This window comes from Chiloscyllium plagiosum, chromosome 1, assembly GCF_004010195.1.
Source record: "Chiloscyllium plagiosum isolate BGI_BamShark_2017 chromosome 1, ASM401019v2, whole genome shotgun sequence".
Classification (NCBI taxonomy): domain Eukaryota; kingdom Metazoa; phylum Chordata; class Chondrichthyes; order Orectolobiformes; family Hemiscylliidae; genus Chiloscyllium; species Chiloscyllium plagiosum.
Genome location: NC_057710.1, coordinates 80,920,768 through 80,941,913, shown reverse-complemented (window position 1 = coordinate 80,941,913; position 21,146 = coordinate 80,920,768). Strand labels below are relative to the sequence as shown.

At 38.2% G+C, this 21,146-nt stretch overlaps 1 protein-coding gene across 1 annotated transcript; it reads right to left on the bottom strand.

The window, feature by feature from the left end:
* Positions 1–4,798: 4,798 nt before the first annotated feature.
* LOC122555650 (fibroblast growth factor 9-like) lies at positions 4,799–13,863 on the bottom strand. The gene is made up of 3 exons (XM_043701650.1): positions 13,220–13,863; positions 11,523–11,626; positions 4,799–6,712 (listed from the first exon to the last, which is right to left on the bottom strand). Exons 1-3 carry the CDS (start codon positions 13,491–13,493, stop codon positions 6,467–6,469), a joined length of 624 nt encoding a protein of 207 aa, XP_043557585.1. The 5' UTR covers positions 13,494–13,863; the 3' UTR covers positions 4,799–6,466.
* Between the last annotated feature and the right edge of the window lie 7,283 nt (positions 13,864–21,146).

Below are 21,146 nucleotides of genomic sequence, written 5' to 3'. Positions count from 1 at the left end.
CCTTGAAAATCTCAGCAGGTCTGGCAGCATCTGTAAGGAGAGCAAAGAGCTGACATTTCGAGTCTAACTGACCCTTTGTCAAAGCTAAACAAAAGGGGAGAAATAGGGAGGTATTTATACAAGGCTGAGAGAAGGTGAGTCATGGCTCCAGAAGCAAAGGTAGTAAAGGAGCTCTTTTCTCTCCTTACAGATGCTGCCAGACCTGCTGAGATTTTCCAGCATTTTCTCTTTTGGTTTCAGGTTCCAGCATCTGCAGTAATTTGTTTTTATTTTAATAAGCATCCTTAATAACTTGCCAAAAAAAATGGTCAATTTTCTAAGAAACAGACTCATACACATCAATTGAACGAATAAATTGTTCCATATTTTAATCTAAAGTTATTTCAAACAAAATTTTGAGCAGTTTTAAATTAGACATTCCTATTAAAATACTTATTTTTCTGTGATAAACCTATTTTCATGTGTATTAAAAGAACCGCGTTGGAACAGCACATAAACACTAATGTAGATTAGTCAGGCCAAATGCCAGTTTCTGTCCTGTAGCATTCTCATAGACATTTATAGGGCTTGAGGAGGCCATTTGGCCCATTGTATCCATATTGATCTGACTACACCAATCTCATTTTCCAGCTTCTGGTCCATAGCCCGGGAGGCTATGGCAATGCAAGTAAATATATTAATGCTGCGTAAATGTTTTGAGAGTTTATGACACCACCACCCTTAAAAGCAGTGACCTCCAGACTCTCACTACCCATAGAGTAAAAAAAACTCACTTCGACTCCCCTCTGAGCCTTTATCCATCAGTTGACCCACGATCTCCTGGATTGTTACAGAAATATTGCATTTTTTTCTCAAGCATGGATAAAATCTCAAAATGTAGAAGCCAAGTTTAAAACCTAGCTGCACTCTGCAATTTAGAAACTTCAGAGTTAGAACAGACAGTATTCATGCAGCTGGCCTTGGACAATCAATTCACTTTGAAAACAGACAGTTTCCCATTGGAACTGCCTGACCAGGTGCTAACGGCCAAATTGTTTCAGAACAAACTGCTGTTATCCCCTCCAGTGAACCTGCCTTTGTTAGAAGAATGTTACACAGATTAGGTGGCAGCAGGAGGCCAAAGACACGGTGTGACAAGGACGGCACTTGATAGTTGAAGGTTCAAAGCCATGCTCTGCAAATTCCAAATATGGAAATTAGTCACCCCATTGGATCTTCCTGCCTCCGCCCAATAGTAGTATTGGACATAGGCCGCAAAACCTTCAAGAAGGGGCAACTAGAGCATGAGCTCTCTCTCTCTCTCTGCTTTTTGCACCTTCTTCAATGACATCTGTAGAAAGACCACCTCAGTGTGATGACCCAAAGACTAGACCAGCTCTAGGCAAGAGTGGAAGCTCAAATTGGCAACTACAGATTCTGAAACATTAGCCAACCCTCAAAGATCAAGAAACAGCTTGCCCCGCCTTATTAAATGGCTTTCAGAAAATTCAACAATTCAAACACTGTGGTAGGGACCTGTGAATAGAGTGAAGTGAAGTAGATAGCTACTGTAGATTTGAGACTGTTTTCTGAAGAGTCCTATGAAGAGATTGGTAGAGTTCAATTAAAGTACATAGTAAAGTCTAATAAATATTGTCTTTCTTTGATGAAGTGTTTAATAAAGTTATGTTTGACATTTCCCTGATGCTTATCTCCTTTGTCCATCTCACTGTGTAATATGTCTGAGTTAAAAAGCAGTTACTGCAAATTGGTCAAGTTTAGTTAAGGGACATTTACACACCCTTACACTTCATAATATTTAAATCTATGTCCCTCATTTTATTGGCTCCTCTATTAATGGAAAATGTACCTTCCTGTTCACCCACCTATGTCCCTCATAACCTTATCTACCTCTATCAAATCCCTTCTCAATCTTTATTTAGAGAAGAAAAACAATCCCAGCCTATTCAATATTTCCCCATCGTTTAAAGTCTCGAACCCAGGCAGTATTCTGGTAAAACTCCTCTGGACCATCAAGTGCAATCACATCCTTCCTATAATGAGGTGACCAGAATTGCAGTACTCCCTTTGTGGCCTAACATTTTAAGCATAACTTCCTTCCTCTTCTATTCTATCCCTCAGCTTATAAAGGTAAATTTTTCATATGTCTTCTTAACTACCTTATCTACCTGTTCTGTTAACATCAGAGATCTGTAGATATGAGACGTTCCTCTAATCTTTTGTACTTTCCAGGATCTTACCATTCAAAGCGCAAACCCTTGCCTTGTTAGCCCTCCTGAAATTCATTACCTCACACTTCTCTGGGTTGAATTCCATTTGCCACTGCTTTGCCCATCTGTCAGTCCATTGATATCCTTCTCCAATTGATGGCTAAACTCCAATATGCTGCCCTACCAGTTTTCATGTCACATCCATGATCTTCTTCATCATATAATTTACATTTAAGTCCAAAAACAACAAACATCCTGGGGAAGTGTGCTGGAAACAGACTTGCAAACACAGAACAAATAAAATGCCACTTGGCCTTGGGTCCCATTGTCTCTTATTGTCTTGACTTATACATCATGAGGGACCTTATCAAAAGCCTTGCTAAAAGCTGATTCTAATCACTGAAGTATTATAAGGTATATTTTGCCATATGTAGGCCAGACGAGTGACTGTGACTTGCTTCTTAATTGATCAATAGGATCATTGAGTATGATTTCACTTCATGAAATTATCTGATTCAGCTGACAGTTGTAACAGGTCTTTCCACTGTAATAGATTGTGTAATTGTATCATCATTGGAATTTTCTTCATATGATCCTCTTGTCATCTTTTAACTCACCCAAAGCTGCATTCTTACATTCTGCATGAGTCAGGGGACACTACTTGAAAGTTAGGGATTGCCCTTTTAGGTCAGAGATGAGAGTTTTTTTTCTCTCAGAGTATTGTGCAACTTTGGAACTTGCTGCTTCAGAAGGCGGTAGAAGCCTGTCATATTTTTAAGGTCAAGGTAGTTGGATTCTTGTTAGGAAAGGGAATCAAAGATAATCGGTGTAGTTAAGAATGTGGAATTCAAAACAAACATGATCTTACTAAATTGCAGAGCAGACTCAAGAAGCCAAATTTTCTACTTCTCGTCCTAATCCTTATGTTGGTAACCATTCATTTTTGTGTAATTTTAATGACCCCCAGAGATGTACTATTAGGAATAAGGATCAGAACTTTTAGGAAAAAGTTATTTGATCCAATAAATCCAGCCCTTCTCAAATATCAAATTGTGGAGAAGCTACACTAAATCTACATGGCTAACATAACTGTCTTTCTGTGAGTGATGAGGGTTGATGTTTTTACAGCATGCTCTTTCTATCTTAAGATAATGGACATGCCTTTTTTTCTGTTAAATAATATCCTATATCTCAAAACACATATTTCATACCATTGAACACAGATGTTGACTTGGGCCTTAAGATACCTAAAATCAGGGGCATGAATGTCCATTACATGTGTTAAAGAATACCATAGCTAGAGTCAGTAGAAATGGTTCAAATCTGCTGCAGCAATATTCGTACAGAATATTAGTCTGATGTTTCAAGTTAGCATTGCATGTTTAAGTATAAAAATCTACAATTCAAGAGAGCTGCCAATGCAATCCACATCTGAAGTTTTTTCCTGATTGTCGAGACACCAGTAAAGTTCATAATATCATCCATTGTACTACTTATCATACTCTGGCAACAATGATGAAATAAAGTTTCTAAACAAAACTTCTGAATAGTATTTGTTATTTAATTCTGACAAGTGCTAATATTAATTTCAGTAATTATAAATTAAGAATTAGGAATTGCTTTCATATCAGATGACATTGAAGTTAGAGTTTATCAGACTTAGCAATCCTATTTATTGCCTTTTTAGTATCAATCTAAAGTGCACCAAAATATTTGAACTAGATCTTGCTTTTATAAAGTTGTAAAAGTGGGTCATTGCGTGCCAGTAACTCATTTAATATCTGCACTTTTTAAAAGATTTATTACGTACAAGAGCTACCACTTTATCTTTAAAATTTAAATGATATGGCTTGGAATACGCAGAACGAATCAAAATATTAATTATTCACTTTAACATTGTTGATTAGTATTGCGAAAAATGATTTTAACCTGCAGTCTATCAGTTTGGATCATGATTTGCCCTAACTCTGGCATCGAAGAACATGGCGCTCTAGCATTCATTGAGCTAAAATAATGTAGGTATCTACTTACACATTCCGCTATATATATTAAGGATCAACATTTATTATCATTTTATTCTTATTTGAAAAGATGTTAATTTCAATATTCACAAGATGTAGGGAACTGTACATACTTGGAAAATATTCAATGCCTATCAGTCTGTGAACTTCTCAAAGGTGAAGTTGGCTTTGCAGACTAATGTAGGAGTGGGTCAGACAGATATTTCAATTTACCAGCTCACTATGAATTTCTCATGTAAAAACTGGAGAACAGTATAGAAATTGTAATGTATTAACAATAAGAGAATTGCAATTTCATGGATGTCAAGGTACATAATTATGTAGCAAAACCACTGTTTAAAACACAACTATGAACTAAATCCATCCCATTTGATCTATAACAGTTAAAACCTCTGTTGGAATGCCTTATTATATTACTCAAACCTAACACCTTAATCATGGAAATGATTGTTCTTTCATTGTTAGATCTACAGATGAAAGAAGACATCATGTCAGTGAAACATTTTCAATACTTTAATTTCCTTTTAGAGGCATACTGCATTTAGTACAGAAGTAGAAAGGATTCTTTATAAAATGAAATGAAACGTGTGCTTCTCTCATGTTACAGTCAAGAAACAGCTACACATTAGATTATTACAAATAATAAAATGTCTCTGAAAGGAAAGTCTATGGATGAAACCTCTTGTTCCACAATGTAGTAATCGCTGTTTGCATTGAAAGATCCTCTGAGTGAATAATGGCACAGTTCATGTTGTGCTTTTTTTAAATCTCACCTGTACATTTCTCAGTAAAAATAAACTCTTCTTAATAAATAATTATATAAAATAAATATATGTGATTTGGAATTGTATAAATACATCCAACGTTGCCCAAGACAATGTGAGTTAAGGTTCTGCCCATATTTTTTGGATGCCGGTCATGTCAATGCACTAGAAGTTACTCTTTCATTGTGGTGATATTCTGTGGTAAGAGTGAAAAGTCTGGTAGTGCTCTTCACAGTTGACATTTTACCAAGGTGATATTTTTTCCAGTTACATGAAGAAACAAGTTAGTGTAACTATTATGTGAATCCCAAAAAGAAGGCACTGGCAGCAGGACATATTGAAGTTTATGATCAAATCAAGCCACCTCCCTTCATCTGCTGCTAAAATATAACATTACTGATATCAATAACTTGTAAACTCATAAATGTAAAGAATAAAATCTGGACCAGATACTTTTTTTTCTTTCAGATAATGTAGGTATTGTAGGCTCAGCCAGCATTTGTTGTCCATCCCTATTTGCCATTGATAAGTTAGTAGTATGCCATTCTTGAACCACGGCTCATCATACTATAGGGACACCAACAGACCTGTTATGTTTGGAGTTCCAGAATTTTGATGCAGTGACAAAGAAGAATTGGCATGTAGTTCTAAGTCAGGATAGCATGTAACTTTGAGTTGAACTTGCAAATGGTGGTGGTATCCTTGTTGTCCTAGATGGTAGAGGTCACAAGTTTAGAATATGCTGTTGAAGCAGCCTTGATGAGTTACTGTGATGCATCTTGTTGATGGTAAATACTGCTACCACTATGTTTCAATGGTGGAGGGAGAATATTGACAGTGATGGGTGGCATACAATCGAACTAGTTGTCCTGTCCTACGTGGTGTTGTTTTGTCCTTCTTGAGTGTTATTGGAGCTGCATTTTTTCAAGCAAGTAGAAAATATCCAACATATCTCTTGTGCTTGTAGATGGCAAACTAGCTCTGGGGAATCAGGAAGTGAGTCAAAGAATTCCTAATCTCTGAGCTGCTGTTAGTTTAATTTAATCTCTAGTCAATGATAACTCTGACGTTAGTAATCCCAATGATACTCATAGTGGTTTTCAGCAATGGTAATGCCATTGAATGTCATGGGAAAGTGGTTAGAAATGGTTATTATCTGATCCTTGCCACTTTGAGATCAAGTCTGGATGTTGTCAAGGCCTTGTAGCATTTGGACACACGTTGCTTCCGTTCTGAATAGTGAAGAATGACACTGAAAATTGTGCACTTCTAACTTCTGAAGACTGAAGGTCATCGATGAAGCAGCTGATTTACACACTTTTAGTGCTTCGTACTTGAAGAAACTAAGGCCACATCTCAGAGAGGGCATCCTCTCTCCAAATTACTTACAGCTGTAAGAAGCTGTTGTTCTACATCCTTGTTTCTGTGAAGAAAGATTAAATAATTCTTCTTCATCAGGTGCTGAACAGCTTCAACTATATCCTAATAAATCTCGATAGAGTTCAGGTACTTTCTCAGGATCCACAGGTCTTGGCAAGAAATGTGTAAACTTCTGATGCCTTTTGGATCTGCTTCCATCTCTTGGAGATCCATCTTTATTGAGTGCAATGAAATATCGTCTTCCGGTGTCATTGTGTTTGTACAGATTTGAGGAATAAGTATTGTACCAATTCTCTTCAAATTGCTCTCTGAAGATGCATTCTGCTGTCAGTTTCTCCTGAAAGGAAAATAAAGGAAAATGAAAGCTACAAAACTATAAAGAGTAGGTTAAAATACTGTTGATTTACAAATTTCTATCAGATTATAAAGCAGATTGCTTGCTGTAACTTGGCCATATTGGGGAATTAATTTATTTCTTGGAATGCAGTATTTTTCAGAATACAAAATAACCTTGTCCTAATTTCAGCAAGACTCCTATTCCATTCCTCAAGTTCTCTGTCTTAATTTCTAGCAATAGGCTATCAACTACTATTCATTATAAGTCTACTGATTCCCATAGTTATCTTGACTATGTATCCTCACATTCTACTCCCTGAAAAGATTCCATTCCATTTTTCCAGTTCCTTTGTCTCTGTCCCATCTCTTCTTATGATGCACCCTTCTACAACCAGGGATGGCATGATGGCTCAGTGGTTAGCATGCTACCTCACAGCACCAGGGGCCATGGTTCAATTCCCACCTCAGGCAATTGTCTGTGTGGAGTTTGCATGTTCTTCCAGTATCTGCGTGAGTTTCCTCTGGGTGCTCTAGTTTCTTCCCACAAACCAAAGATGTGCAATTCAGGCGAATTGGCCATGTTAAATTGCCCATAGTGTTAGGTGGCTTAGTCACAGGCAAATATAGGGTGGGATTCTGGGTGGGCTGCTCTTCGGAGGTTTGGTGTGGACTTGTTGGTCTGAAGGGCCTGTATCCATAATGAGGAAAGCTATTCTATAAAACCTGTATAACTTTTCCTTTTTCCTCAATTTCCATTTCTCGCCCTTCACACTGTGAGTGATGTAGTGAGTGATGGTATCAACCATATTTACCACATTTCTGCTCTCATTCCTTTCCATGATAGTGTTCCCCCGGTCCTCATCTTCCACCTTACCAAGCTCTATATTCAACCAATCATTTGAACCATTTCTGTTAGCTTCAGCATGATGTCACCACCAAATGCATATTCCCTCCCTTTCCCTTTCAACATGCTAAGGAAATTATTCCCTCTGTGACACACTGGTCCATTCTTCCTGAACAAGGGCTTATGCTCGAAACATCGATTCTACTGTTCCCTGGATGCTGCCTGACCTGCTGCGCTGTTCCAGCAACACATTTCCAGCCCAGCATTCTTTAATCATGTCAAACATCTCAAACCCTTATCCCACACCTTTCCATTCAAACACTGGTGGTATATAAACTACCTTTTATCTTCTTTCTTTTCACCACTCTAGAACCCAAAAATGTTTTCAAAATACAGCTGCGATGTGTGTGCATTGCATTCACTGCTCACAATGTGGTCTCCTCTACATTAAGATGATTGCAGTCAGAAATGGAGGAAATCATAATGGGGAATAAAGAAATGGCAAAGAATTGAATACACATTTTGGTCTGTCTTCACAAAAGAGGACACAAGCAATCTCCAAAACTTGTTAGGTAACCAAGGGACTAGTGAGAGGGAGGAATTGAAGAACATCAGTATTAGTAAAACAAATATGGTGTATGAGAAATTAATGGGGTTAAACGCTGTAAAATCCCCACCTCCTGATAATTTGCATACTCCTAAAGGAAGACACGCTAGAAATATTAGATGCATTAGTGACCATCTTCCAAAATTCTGGAGACTCTAGAGCAGTTCCTGCAGATTGGAGAATAGCAAAGGTAACCCCATTATTTAAAAAAAGAGGGAAAGAAAAATATAGAGCATTACAGACCAATCAGCCTCATATCAGTAGTGGAGAAAAATGCTAGTATTTATTATAAACAACGTGATAACAGAATGCTTGGAAAGCACTAAAAGTGTTCGATAAAGTTAGCATGGGTTTATGAAAGAGAAATAAAGTTTAAATAACTTATTGGAGTTTTGAGGATGTAACTAGGGTAATAGATAAGGCAGAACCATTAGTTGCAAAGTATTTAAATTTCAAGAAGGTTTATTGCAATGTCCCACATAAGAGTCCAGTTGGCAACATTAAAGCACACAGGTTGTGGAGAAATATTCTGGATTGAATTGAGAATTGATTGACAGACTGAAAGCAGAGAGTGGGAGTAAATGAATCATTTTCTGGGTAGCAGGCAGTGACCAGTGGTGTAAGACAGCAATCAATAGCATAGAAGGCAGTGGAGACCAGGGCACTGAGTATATTCAAAAAAGAAATTCATCTTTTTAGATCTTTAAGGCTAGATTAGCATTCAATAGGTATAGAGAGAAAATGGGAATATGGCATTGAGATGGAGGATCAGCCATGATCATATTGAAGAAAAGGATACACTTCAAGGGCCAAATGGCTTATTTCTATCCCTTGCTTCTATGTTTCTATCCCAAGCCTCTGGTGGCCTGTAATTTAATTATCCATCTTGCTCTCACACTAACACTTCTGCCTTCAGTTTACTGTACTGTTCCAGTGAAGCTCAATACATTTCAGAAATGACCATTTAGCATTCAATAAGGCACTTCAAAGACTTTTGAGCTCAACAAATTATTGTCTCCATTTTGTTTCCTTTGTTTATTTTGTTTTCCTATATTCTTTCAAATAATACCAAACATGTTCTAGACACATCTTCTGTTTTTGTTTTCTGCCCCATCACAATTCCCTAAGTCCTGGAGGACTAACTTTTCTATCATTCGATACCTCCACCCAATCACAGATTTTCACTTTGTCCTTGCCCCATCCCTCCTTTGGTCAAACCCTATTACATTTATAACTTTTCCCAATTCTGATGAAATTTCACAGACCTGAAACACTAACTTTGTTTCTTTCTCTACACTTATGATGTCTAGCCTGCTATGATTTTTTCCAGTATTTTCTGTTTTATTTATATAAATATAGGAATGTCTGCAAGCATACAAACTTGTCATGTCCACACAAATTGTTTGAATGAAATAAATTTTATAAGGTCATTTAGATCCTTTAGACAATATGTGATTAATATAGATTCCACAATAAAAAATATTAAACAAATGTTCTTGATCTTGGACCAGGATATATTGAACAGCATGTGGTTGATTCTTAACTGCTGGAAGAAAAAGCAAGATCGATCCCAGCAGCAATGATTGCATCTATAGTTATAGAAATAGTGCTAATGTCCCAACATGTTATTTTTGTGGTCTCTCCAAATATACAATTGTCAATGTGATTGTGGCAGTTTTAGGAAACTTTACTCAAAAACTAAGTGATTCTTCTAAACCTTTGACCACAGCAATTAACTTATATTCAGTCATAAAAGCCTAAATCATCTAGACAATTTTATTTTGACCTTGGAACTTTTTTTATGGTTAGTGTTGACTGGACTGATATAAAATGACTAATTGTTAAATCAACATAAGATTGGAAATTATGTTTCAATCTTTAGAAACAACCTGTTCCGATGGGTGCCACAAGCCATTGCAGGGAACTTGTAATTTAAGCACCACCTGCTGGAACTTAAATCCATTACAGGAAGAAACGTATAAACGGTAATTTTGATTGTTACTACACTGTATGTAAAAATAATGTTGCTTGAAATTTACTTTTCACTCTATTCACAATTTATACGCAGCTTCTTTTATTTATTTTAGAACATTAATTACTATAATGGTTTCAATAAACTATATTAATTTACCAATATTAATGTTATAAATGTAATAATATTCACCTGCTATGTGTTTGTAATTTCCAGTAAGATTTCTATTTTAATATGACATGTTTGGTGCACATTATTGTACCTTCATGATATAGAGGTAGGTGTAAAACAGTAAATGCACTTGCAAAATGTGCTGATCATTGTGCGAATCCACTACCTGTACTAATATTCTAGCTTGGTATATTTCTCTTAGAACGCACATTACATTAATTGGACCAAAAGCCTTGAATTCTCCCTGCACTCATTGACAATATCAGGACAGGTGCAGAACAGATTATACATAGGACAGAACTCCACCTCCTAGTAATGCTCCTGAATTAGAGTCACACACACCACACAACACTGAAGTGCTATTTTTGTTTCCACTGTGAGCTATGTTTACTACCTATCTGAATGAGATTACTTAATTAGTACTAAGTATTGAGCTGTAAAACTGTAGATTTGCAGGCTTGGGAGCTGGATTAAAAATGCAATGCTGTAGCAATCTAGTTAAATCCTTAATACAGCAGTTAACTCTAATACTGGATTTGTTTCTGGATAGCTTGGTTTTGAACAACTGTAAAATTAAAAATAAAACTTGCAGTACAAATTTCATAGAGACATATTTTGTACCTGCCAGAAATTAAACTTTTCGTTTCACATAAGAATTCCAGAAGCATTTTTAAAATAGATTATTTCTAATTGTCCAAAGAACTGAACTCTCCAAGTAATTCCCCAGCAAGCCACATCCAGCTATCATAGGAACTGAACATACAGGAGGAAATCTAAAATCTCATTGAGCAAAATTGCCCATTTTGATGCTTTTGAAGATATTTGAGAAATTAACATAATTATCTTTTTTACAAGCTAAAAACTGAATCACAATAGCTCTTGTTAAATCAATGAAGAGGAAGAGATAACTTCCTTCATGTTATACTGGCATTGTTTCAATCAATGATATAAAGTATTTGGCGATATACAACAACATACTAAATTATGAGGTTTCTTGATTAATAGCTCTCAGCTCTCAGACCCTCCTGCTGCCTTTCTCTTCAGCATTCCTAAGCGTTAAATATAGAAATTCGTGGGTCCAAGAGGCACTGATGGCGTTAGTATTCTGATTTATCTAGTACAAGATTTATCACAAAATATTCGCATTGCAATATTAAATGTAATCTGCTTTCCTAATATAAACGTCTCCATCAGTTTAAATAAATCGCATTACTTACTGAGCCGTACAGTTCTCCTTTATCGTTCATTCCCAGGTAGAGGCCACTATCCACTCCCCTAATGCTGACCAATCCCACAGCAATGCTGATAAATTCCAGGATCCCTGTAAAACAAGAAAGACTTGACAGTTTGTATGCCCAAAGACTTTTGAACAAGTTAATAAATGAAATGCTTACATTCGTTAGGCAATGGCGCGGTGTACTGCTATACATTTTGTGTTGTACTAACTGGCAAAAAAAACGATCAGAGCGGGCAGGGTTTTCTTGTGGGCTCGGAATAAACACTTTTTGGAAGTGGTTGTATAATTTTGTCCTTACAACACGACCCACATAATCTTAATCATTTCCGCTGCTGCTTGCCAAAACCTGAAGCTGCTTTTGGGCACCATTCCATATGGGTCTCTTGATGACACAGGTTTATTAGTGAGGCAAGAAGAGATTTTTTTTAAACTTTAAAATTAAAATAGCATTAATTTGCTGGACGGCGGGCTGGAAATGTCTGAATCGTGAACCCCTGCTGGAAGAATCGCCAACTCTGAGATATGTCATTGGTGTTGGCTCGGTGCCTGTGCAGCAAAAATGAGAAAGAATTGGGATAGAATCCGCTCCCGGAGACAGCTATTTTGTGTGAAAATTATTAAAGGACAATAAGGTGCTTGGTCCGGGCAACACGACCTGTTAGGATAGGTACTCGAGTCGGTGGGCTACCCAAGAGTGACTCCAATATTTGTGGTTTGTTATCATTTCCCATGTTTCAGTTGTGCCGCTAAGAATGGAACCACCGATATGTAAGTGCTCTCTCGTTTATGATTGCAATTCTGCAATTTATTTATTTCTTGAAACGCGGGGTGACTTTTTTTTCTGAATTACGTTCATGAAATTTTTTTTTAAAAATGCCTCAGCAAAATCGGCGTTAATAAAACATTACAGGTCAACCGTAGAGGGGTGTTTGTCCGATTACAGAGATCTCAAATTCGAGAATTCTGACGGGGGGGAAAAAGCTGTGATCCATCTCCTGGCCCGACCACATCAGTAAGAAAGAGCATGCGGGCATGGAGTTACAGAGCAACAAGCGTTTGCGAGGATGGTAGATGACTTGCTTGTAGGTATTTTAATTTAGCCTTGCCCTGATATTGATGACAGATGTGGTGGCAGGGGACCGCGGTAAGTTGTTGGTTAAACGTTACCTGAAAATAAAAGTGTAGTGATGATCCGCCTCTCCGATGTCCTCCGTGTACATCTACCCCCCACCCCCTACCCCCCATTAAGAAAACTGCGAGTGGTCTCGGCCTGGGGACATGTTTGTACCGAGCAGCGTGTTTCAGTGATATTCATTCCAAAGCTGGGGGATTCATCCTGAATCTTAATCGTCAAAAAAAGTTCACCGGGATGACACCTAATCCACAAATGTAAAACATTGATCCATTTATTTTCATGTCCGCAGCACCTGCTAATGGTTAATATTTTCCTGCAGACGGGACTGATGCACAAATCCCGAACATTCAGCTAAAAGAAAAATGAATTGGAGATGGTATCAGAGACGTGAAACCAAAGCGAATAAATGTATCTCTGATTGTAATCGGAAACAGTGAATCTTCAGCGCACGTTTCAATGTGCCTGTGTGTAGTAACCTAGTGAAGTTTAACGGGTAAGGAAAATTGACGGAGGTGAGTTTAGAAAATAAAAGGCAGACGTACCGAAAGGGCTATGGTCCCGCCTGGTCCCCTGCACTGTTCCACCTGGAAGGATTTCCAAATGAAAGCCAGTCCTACAGTACAGCTGTCTCCTTCGCAGTATCCCCTGCAAGTGCACCAAGTCGGTGGTGGTGCTTCGCGATAACCTGCTTTCGGTCTGGGCGAGGTGATCGCTCAGGAGAACCGGCGAGTCAGCTGCGGGCAGGAAGAACGGAGCCGCGATGTGTCCAGCATCCAGACCGCCCAAGTAGCTCGCGATGTCGGCTAACGGGGCCATGGTGAGCCGCTTGACCGAGTACACCGTTACACACTAAAATGGGAGGGGGAACAAAAAGCACACAAAAATAAAAAACTCTAAAAAAAACCAAAAAAATAAAAGGTCGCGCCCCTGATGATTTGCGTGGTTTTCACTCAGCGGTACACTATCTATTTCATGCTCTTAAAAAAGTCCAGAGACTTAACGCCGAAAGGAACATATTCTAGTTTGGTTCTGAAACGAATCAGATTAGCCGACTGTTTATATACATACCGTATGTAAATAAGCCCTCTGGGCATATGCTAATAAACTCGTCTCATTCCGATCGCCAGTTTTTATTTATTTACTTTCAAGTGCAACCCACAGGACCACCATATTTTACACAATGTTCAGCAGACTAACAGTACAAACAATACATTAACAAGGCGAAAGGGAGTCACAGACTGTGCTCCCAATCTCCATATTAGGTGCCGAAAAGATGTCGAAAGCCTTCACTTACCTTTTGCTCAAGATAGTAATATATTCGAATTATTTCTCTGGTCCAGGACATGCATTTTATATAAACACCGGGGAGTTTGATTTAATGAGTACTGCTTGATGTCTGTGTATTACGTGGAACAGGTGCAAAGGGAAGGTACAAGTGGAGGCGTTACCTAACACTGGTACCTGCCCAGACACATTACAGCGAAAAAAAACCCAGTGATTTCTGGAACCAAACTTCAATCGCATATACAACACATGATGATAACATACTCTAGTACTGGTAAAGAGATTTCTCAGAAACGCAAAATAATAACTTGAGCCGCAATTATATTCTAATGAAACGTTATGCAAAGTCCCTTTCTGAACAAGAACATGTTTCATTTCGAAGTCATTTTATTTTGGATCAAGAAAAACACATGGGCGCATTATTATGAGTTAGCTCTTTATTTACCAGACTCTGGCGTGGAAACAGTACAGGGTTATAAGTATTATAGCAATTAGCTACATCTATTTATCAGTCATCCAATTCCAGGAAACACTGAATTCACTTTTTTCATAAACCTCTGTTAAAAGAAACGGCGGCATGTACTTTCTGAATCCATGTATATTAAAAAAAGCAAAATAGTGATTGAGCAGCGTTAGGGTTCCCAGAAACCATTCGAAAGTGTGCGTTAAATATTTGGGCTCTGCGTCGGAATTTCAGTCTTGATTTGTTCTTATAATCCCCGTGGTTCCAATGTCAATGAAATAGGTTCTTTTTTTACTGCGGTCACCTTGGCAATAAACATTAATGAAATAAACGACTTCAATGCATTACTTAATCCACTTGACAAGAACGATCCTTCCATACAACACGACAAAACTACTTTAAAAGGTTGCGTGTGCCTACGAATCAAGTTGGCAACGGTCCAGCAATGGAGGGATTTCCAACGTAATTATATTTTTGTCTTCAACAGTAATGATGAATTACACAAAACGACCTCATAACAGGTGTCTGTTGTATTATTGCAAATTGTAAACTATGAAGTCATGTGGTGGGTACTGCTAACCGCTCGAATTGCAAACTCAAAGCATATCTGTGTGAACACAATAACTGAAATGTTAACACTTCCACTGATCAGTTCTTTGAAATCTCTGTCTGATTGTAGTGTGGAATCAAAGAGAGCAGATCAAAGTTTGGAAAAATCCCATATTCAAACACGACGTTCTCAAAGCAACTTTTATGACTGCTTGAAGAGCAAGAGGCAATGGCTGGGGATCTGGTTTTTACACGTTGAAACGATTGGAATATTCAACGAAACGTACCGCTCATACAGAGCGTTGTTGAAGCAAATACCATTAATATAACATGCAATATTGTTAATCAATGTTTATACTCTAAAATGGGTGGCACCCTGAACATTTTCCGTACTCAACTGGTAAGGAGGATTTGATTACACAGCAAATTATATTTCCCTTGGGAATAATGATAAGGAAGTAACTTAATTGAATGTCTCGATTCCTTCAAATTATCTTCAACATTCCGAGCTATGATTGTATTTCTAGAGTGTTATTCTATTTTATTTGGGTTTGAGAACACCAATTCCGCCACTACGCTGACGGTCTCAGTCGTAGGGTTAATAATTATGACATCGTAAGTCCGGATTTGATTACCTTAAAAACATTTCGATTATTAACTCTTTTATGTGGAGTAATGAACAGCCTGATTAACGGCTAGGTCCGCAGCCCGCAATGGCTTGCAAGCCAAATTCTAGGCAGATCCATTGAACTAAATTGGGCGAGGTGGCGGGGAAAACCCGGCTTAAAAGATACTGGTTAAGTGTTTTTTAATTACCAGGCTGCATTCAAATCAAATGAGTCAGGAGATAGAGAACAGTGTCTGAGCACACATTTACAAAACGTCTCAATTGTTAATCTCAATGTAAGTGCAGTCGGCTGTAAAACCTCATGTCTAAATTCGGCATTATTGGTTGTTTAGATACCGGTAACGTTTAGTTCTACAATTCCTGGATCCTGGCTACGGTAGTCTATTCGGTATTCTCATTAAACACTATCGGAGTAGCTTTTTGAAAGTACCTGACAGAATTGATGGAGGTCACTATTTCTAGACAGACATTGCAGTCTGGATATTGAGACAATTATCTAATGTAGATGCAGAAATTTTGAGAACACCACCTTATTTCAGGTGAAGAAAATACACAAATCACCCATAAAACTTGCGTCAAAGCCTTGTTTTTAGATTGCTTTTGTTTAGTTTTCTATATTCCATTTCTTTGAAATGTTATTGGTGCCAGATTAGGGTGCCATTAATAACTAACAATTAGCCAGTATAGAATGAATGAAGTTGGAAGGACAAAGGCATATTTAATCATATTTCATTTTAAGAAAGAACTCCAAATTCTAGCAAAAGAATGAGCTTTAAAGTTGTCATAAAAATGGATAGTGCTGGAGAAACTCATCAGGTCTGCACCCAAGAAGGCTTTGGACTTAACATGTTAATCCTGTTTCTCTCTCCACTAAAGTTGCTGGACCTGCTGAGTTTCTCAAGAGTTTCTCTGAGTTTCTGTTTTCATTCCAGATAAACAGCATCCACAAGCAGTAATCCATGAGAACATCCAGTACCCTCACGTTGTGCAGCACGTGGTGTTCAAGTTATGTGACTGTGCAGCAATGTAGGGATTTGATTATTAGAAACCAGCCATTAATCCACATGGTCAGCAATTAAAGTCAAATAGAAATGAGCAGAAATTTCAGTCTGATTTCATCTTTCTCACATTTAAATGAATAAGAAATACTAGGATTAGAGGTGAAGGTTAAAATGAGTGTGGATCAAAAAAAAGATATATAGGAGAGATTGTTTAAACACAAGGTAAATAGAGTTATTTGTTCAAAAAGCGTTATTTTTGAGTTCTGAAGCAATTTGCTGAAATGATTACACACTCCCCTGAAGATTATTTTTCATCATCCACTGGACACTGACCAGACCCCAAAAGATTGGAAAACAACAAATGGGAGGTTGAGAGCTATCAACTAGGCCATTGACACACAACCATTCCCCTCACACATCCAGTCCTGTAAAAATTAAGCCACTGCTTCTATATTCTCCAAATTCAGACCCTCAAGAGGTATTTTCCCTTCCTCAACTATGATATCAAAATCACATTGTGAAATAACTATGCAATCATGAAACAAGAAAATGATTTAAGGAACAAGCAGTGTAACGTGGAATACAAAATCAAATAAGAAAAGATAAAATAATGAAACATCAGTGAACTATTCCTCTGTGATATATTTGTGTTTATGTCAATGCCAATTCCACCAGGATCAACACGAAGTACTTCAACAGAGGTGGTGACATGTTGCTGTAGACTCTATCGCATGAAGGTCAACCAGAAGTGAGTCACTATATTCAATATTGGTTGAGAGGGTGGCAGTGGATGAAACTTAGAGATGTCATGAGATAGGTTTGCAATTATCTAGCCTGGATTTCTTTTGTTCTTGGGACAATGCAATAATTGGGATGATCGCCATTTATTACTCAACCCAAATCATCCTTGAAAAGGCAATGGTCGTCACTGCTTTCTTGAACCATTGCAGTCGGTGTGGTTTACAGCTACAGTGATATTAAGGAAGGAGATCCAGAAACATGGAAGCAACATAATTCCAGGCAAATAGAGAATATTCTGATGAGAACAGCTTTTTCTTTCATTGGAACCTCTTCAAGCACAAGTATGAGACAAGAAATCAAAACCTACATTTAGGCCTTTGTATCTGAGCTTATGTAATGAAAAATATATTTTTTTTATTTTTCAGGAAACTAGACCTGAGCAAATTTGCCCCTTATTATGACTCAAGGCCACAGTATGTGGTTAACACCTTATGCTCTCTGGCATTCAGTCTGTCTCTCTCTCTCTCTCTCTCTCTCTGTGGATGAATAAGTCAATAAGCTGTAAAAATAATCAATTAATTATTTTAAAATTCTGCTCTCCATCTCCTTCACAGAATAATTAGGAATAGAATATAATATGCTGCCTTGATAAGGCACTTTGCATCCCAAGAACAAACAATATAATGCATAGTTTTAGTTCTTAAACATTACAATTGCAACTGAGAGTCATAGAATCATAGAGATGTACAGCACAGAAACAGACCCTTTGGTCTAAAGCGTCCATGCCAAACAGATATCCTAACCTCATCTAGTCCCATTTGCCAGCACTTGGCCCATATCTCTCTAAACCCTTCCTATTCATATACCCATCCAGATGTCTTTTTAATACTGTAATTGTACCAGCCCCCACCACTTCCTCTGGCAATTCATTCCATACATCCAACACCCTCTGTGTGAAAACATTGCACCTTAGGTCCATTTTATATCTTTACCCTCTCACCCTAAACCTATGCCCTCTAGTTCTGGACTCCCCCAACCCAGGGAAAAGATCTTGTCTATTTATCCTATCCATGCCCCTATCCATGATTTGATAAACTTCTGTAAAGTCACCCCTCAGCCTCTGATGCTCCATGGAAAACAGCCCCAGCCTATTCAGCCTCTCCCTATAGCTCAAATCCTCCAACCCTGGCAACATCCAAATCTTTTCTGAACCCTCTCAAGTTTCGCAACATCATTCCGATAGGAAGGAGACCAGAATTGCACATAATATTTCAAAAGTGGCCTAACCAATGTGCTGTACAACTGCAACATGACCTCCAAACTTCTATGCTCAATGCCCTGACCAATAAAGGAAAACATACCAAACACCTTCTTCACTATCCTATCTATCTGTGACTCTACTTTCAAGGAACTATGAATCTGCACTCCAAGATCTCTTTGTTCAGCAACACTCCCCAGGACCATGAAGTGTATAAGTGCTGCTCTGATTTGCTTTTCCAAAATGCAGTACCTTGCATTTATCTAAATTAAACTTCATCTGCCATTCCTCAGCCCATTGGCCCATCTGATCAACATCCTGTTGTACTCTGACGTAACTTTTTTTGCTGTCCATTACACCTCCAATTTTGGTGTCAACAGCAAACTTACTAACTATACCTCCTCTGTTCACATTCAAATCATTTGTATAAATGACGATAAGTAGTGGACCCAGCACCGATCCTTGTGGCACACAACTGGTCATACGCCCCCAGTCTGAAAAGCAACCCTCCTATACCACTCTGTCTTCAACCTTCAAGCCAGTTCTGTCTCCAAATGGCTAATTCTCCCTGTATCCCATGAAATCTAACCTTGCTAACCAATCTCCCATGAGGAACCTTGTCAAACGCCTTACTGAAGTCCATATAGATCAAGTCCACTGATCTGCCCTCATCAATTCTCTTTGTTACTACTTCAAACAACTCAATCAAGAAGTGAGACATGATTTCCCACACACAAAGCCATGCTGACTATCCGCATTCAGTCTTTGCATTTCCAAATGCATGCAAATCGTACTCCTCAGGATTCCCTCCAACAACGTACCCACCACCGATGTCAGGCTCACCGATCTATAGTTCCGTGACTTTTCATTAAACAGTGGCACCATGTTAGCCAACCTCGAGTCTTCCAGCAACTTACCTGTGACTATCGACGATAGAAATATCTCAGCAAGGGGCCCAGTAGTCACTTCCCTGGCTTCCCACGGAGGTCTCAGGGACACCTGATGAGGTCCTGGGAATTTATCCACATTTATGAGTTTCAAGTCACCCAGCATCTCCTCCTCTGTAATTTGGACAGTTTTTCAAGATGTCACCATCTATTTACCCACATTCTATACCTTCCATGTCCTTCTCCACAGTAAACATTGATGCAAAATACTCATTTAGTATCTTCCCCATCTCCTGTGGCTCCATACAGAGGCTGCCTTGCTGATCTTTGAGGGGCCTTATTCTCTCGCTAGTTACTTTTTTGTCCTTAGAGTATTTCTAAAATCCTGGAGAAAGTGGGAACTGCAAATGCTGGAGATCAGAGTCAAGAGTATAGTGCTGGAAAAGCACAGCAGGTCAGGCAACATCTGAGGAGCAGGAGAATCGACGTTTTAGGCATAAGCCCTTCATCAGGAATCAAACTTCAATTCTCCTGCTCCTCAGATGCTGCCTGACCTGATGTGCTTTTCCAGCACTACACTCTCGACACTATTTATAAAATCCCTTTGGATTCTCCTTAACCCTATTTGCCAAAGCTATCTCATGTCCACTTTTGCCCTCCTGATTTCCCTCTTAAGTATACTCCTACTGCCTTAATACTCTTATAAGGATCCATTCAATCTCTCCCACCTAGAGCTGACACATGCTTCCTTCTTTTTCTTAACCAAAACCTCAATTTCTCTTGTCATCCAGCTTTCCCTATGTTACAACATGGCCTAAACTCGCCTGCTTATTTTAAAACCAGCAACATAGAAAAAAACTATTCCGTGTAGTAATCTGTAAACATTCGAGTGGCCAAGAATTATTTAAAGTAAAAATTAACAACTTTATTTCTTAAAGTACAACAGAGAATAATTAACTAACAACTATTTACCATTCCTTACTCAAACCTATCTGTTACCTTCCCTTATATAATACTAGTCCAATAAAATTCCCAATCAAAATTTATAAACCACATTTCTTATCTCAGAACTAGGCAGGTTTCATTCTTCTATTCAGATTTTCCTGTGTCTTCTTTTCTTTTTCTTAGGAATTGCTGCATCACAGATTGCTGATCAAATAGGTACCTTTAAGAGAATTATTTTTCAAGCAGTCTATAGAAATACAGGGTTGGCAGTTCTCATCTCAACTGTTCAATTTTCCCTGGTCTTATACCCCCCAAAGCATTGGATTGTGTCATTGGCTTTTAACATTGTCGGTATACTCAATTCAAATTGAATTGGAGTTTGATATTTTTCAGGGTATAATTTAAACTGATCAGCCTAATTTCAAACTGTTTTTCTCATTTCCAGGCAACTCAGCGAGTGCTGTTTGTTGTTAACCAAATGTTACTTTGCAAATTCTCCAGCACTCGGTGTACTTGCCAAGTCCTTCACTCTCTTAAAGGTACACCCACATCTGCATAACACCTACACCTACCAGCCTTTCCTTTCACCCTAACAGGAATATGCTGTCTCTGGACGCTCGTTATCTCATTTTTTAAGCCTTCCCATTTTCCAGCCATCCCTTTACCTGCAAACATTTGCCCCAATCAAATTTTGAAAGTTCTTGCCTCACACT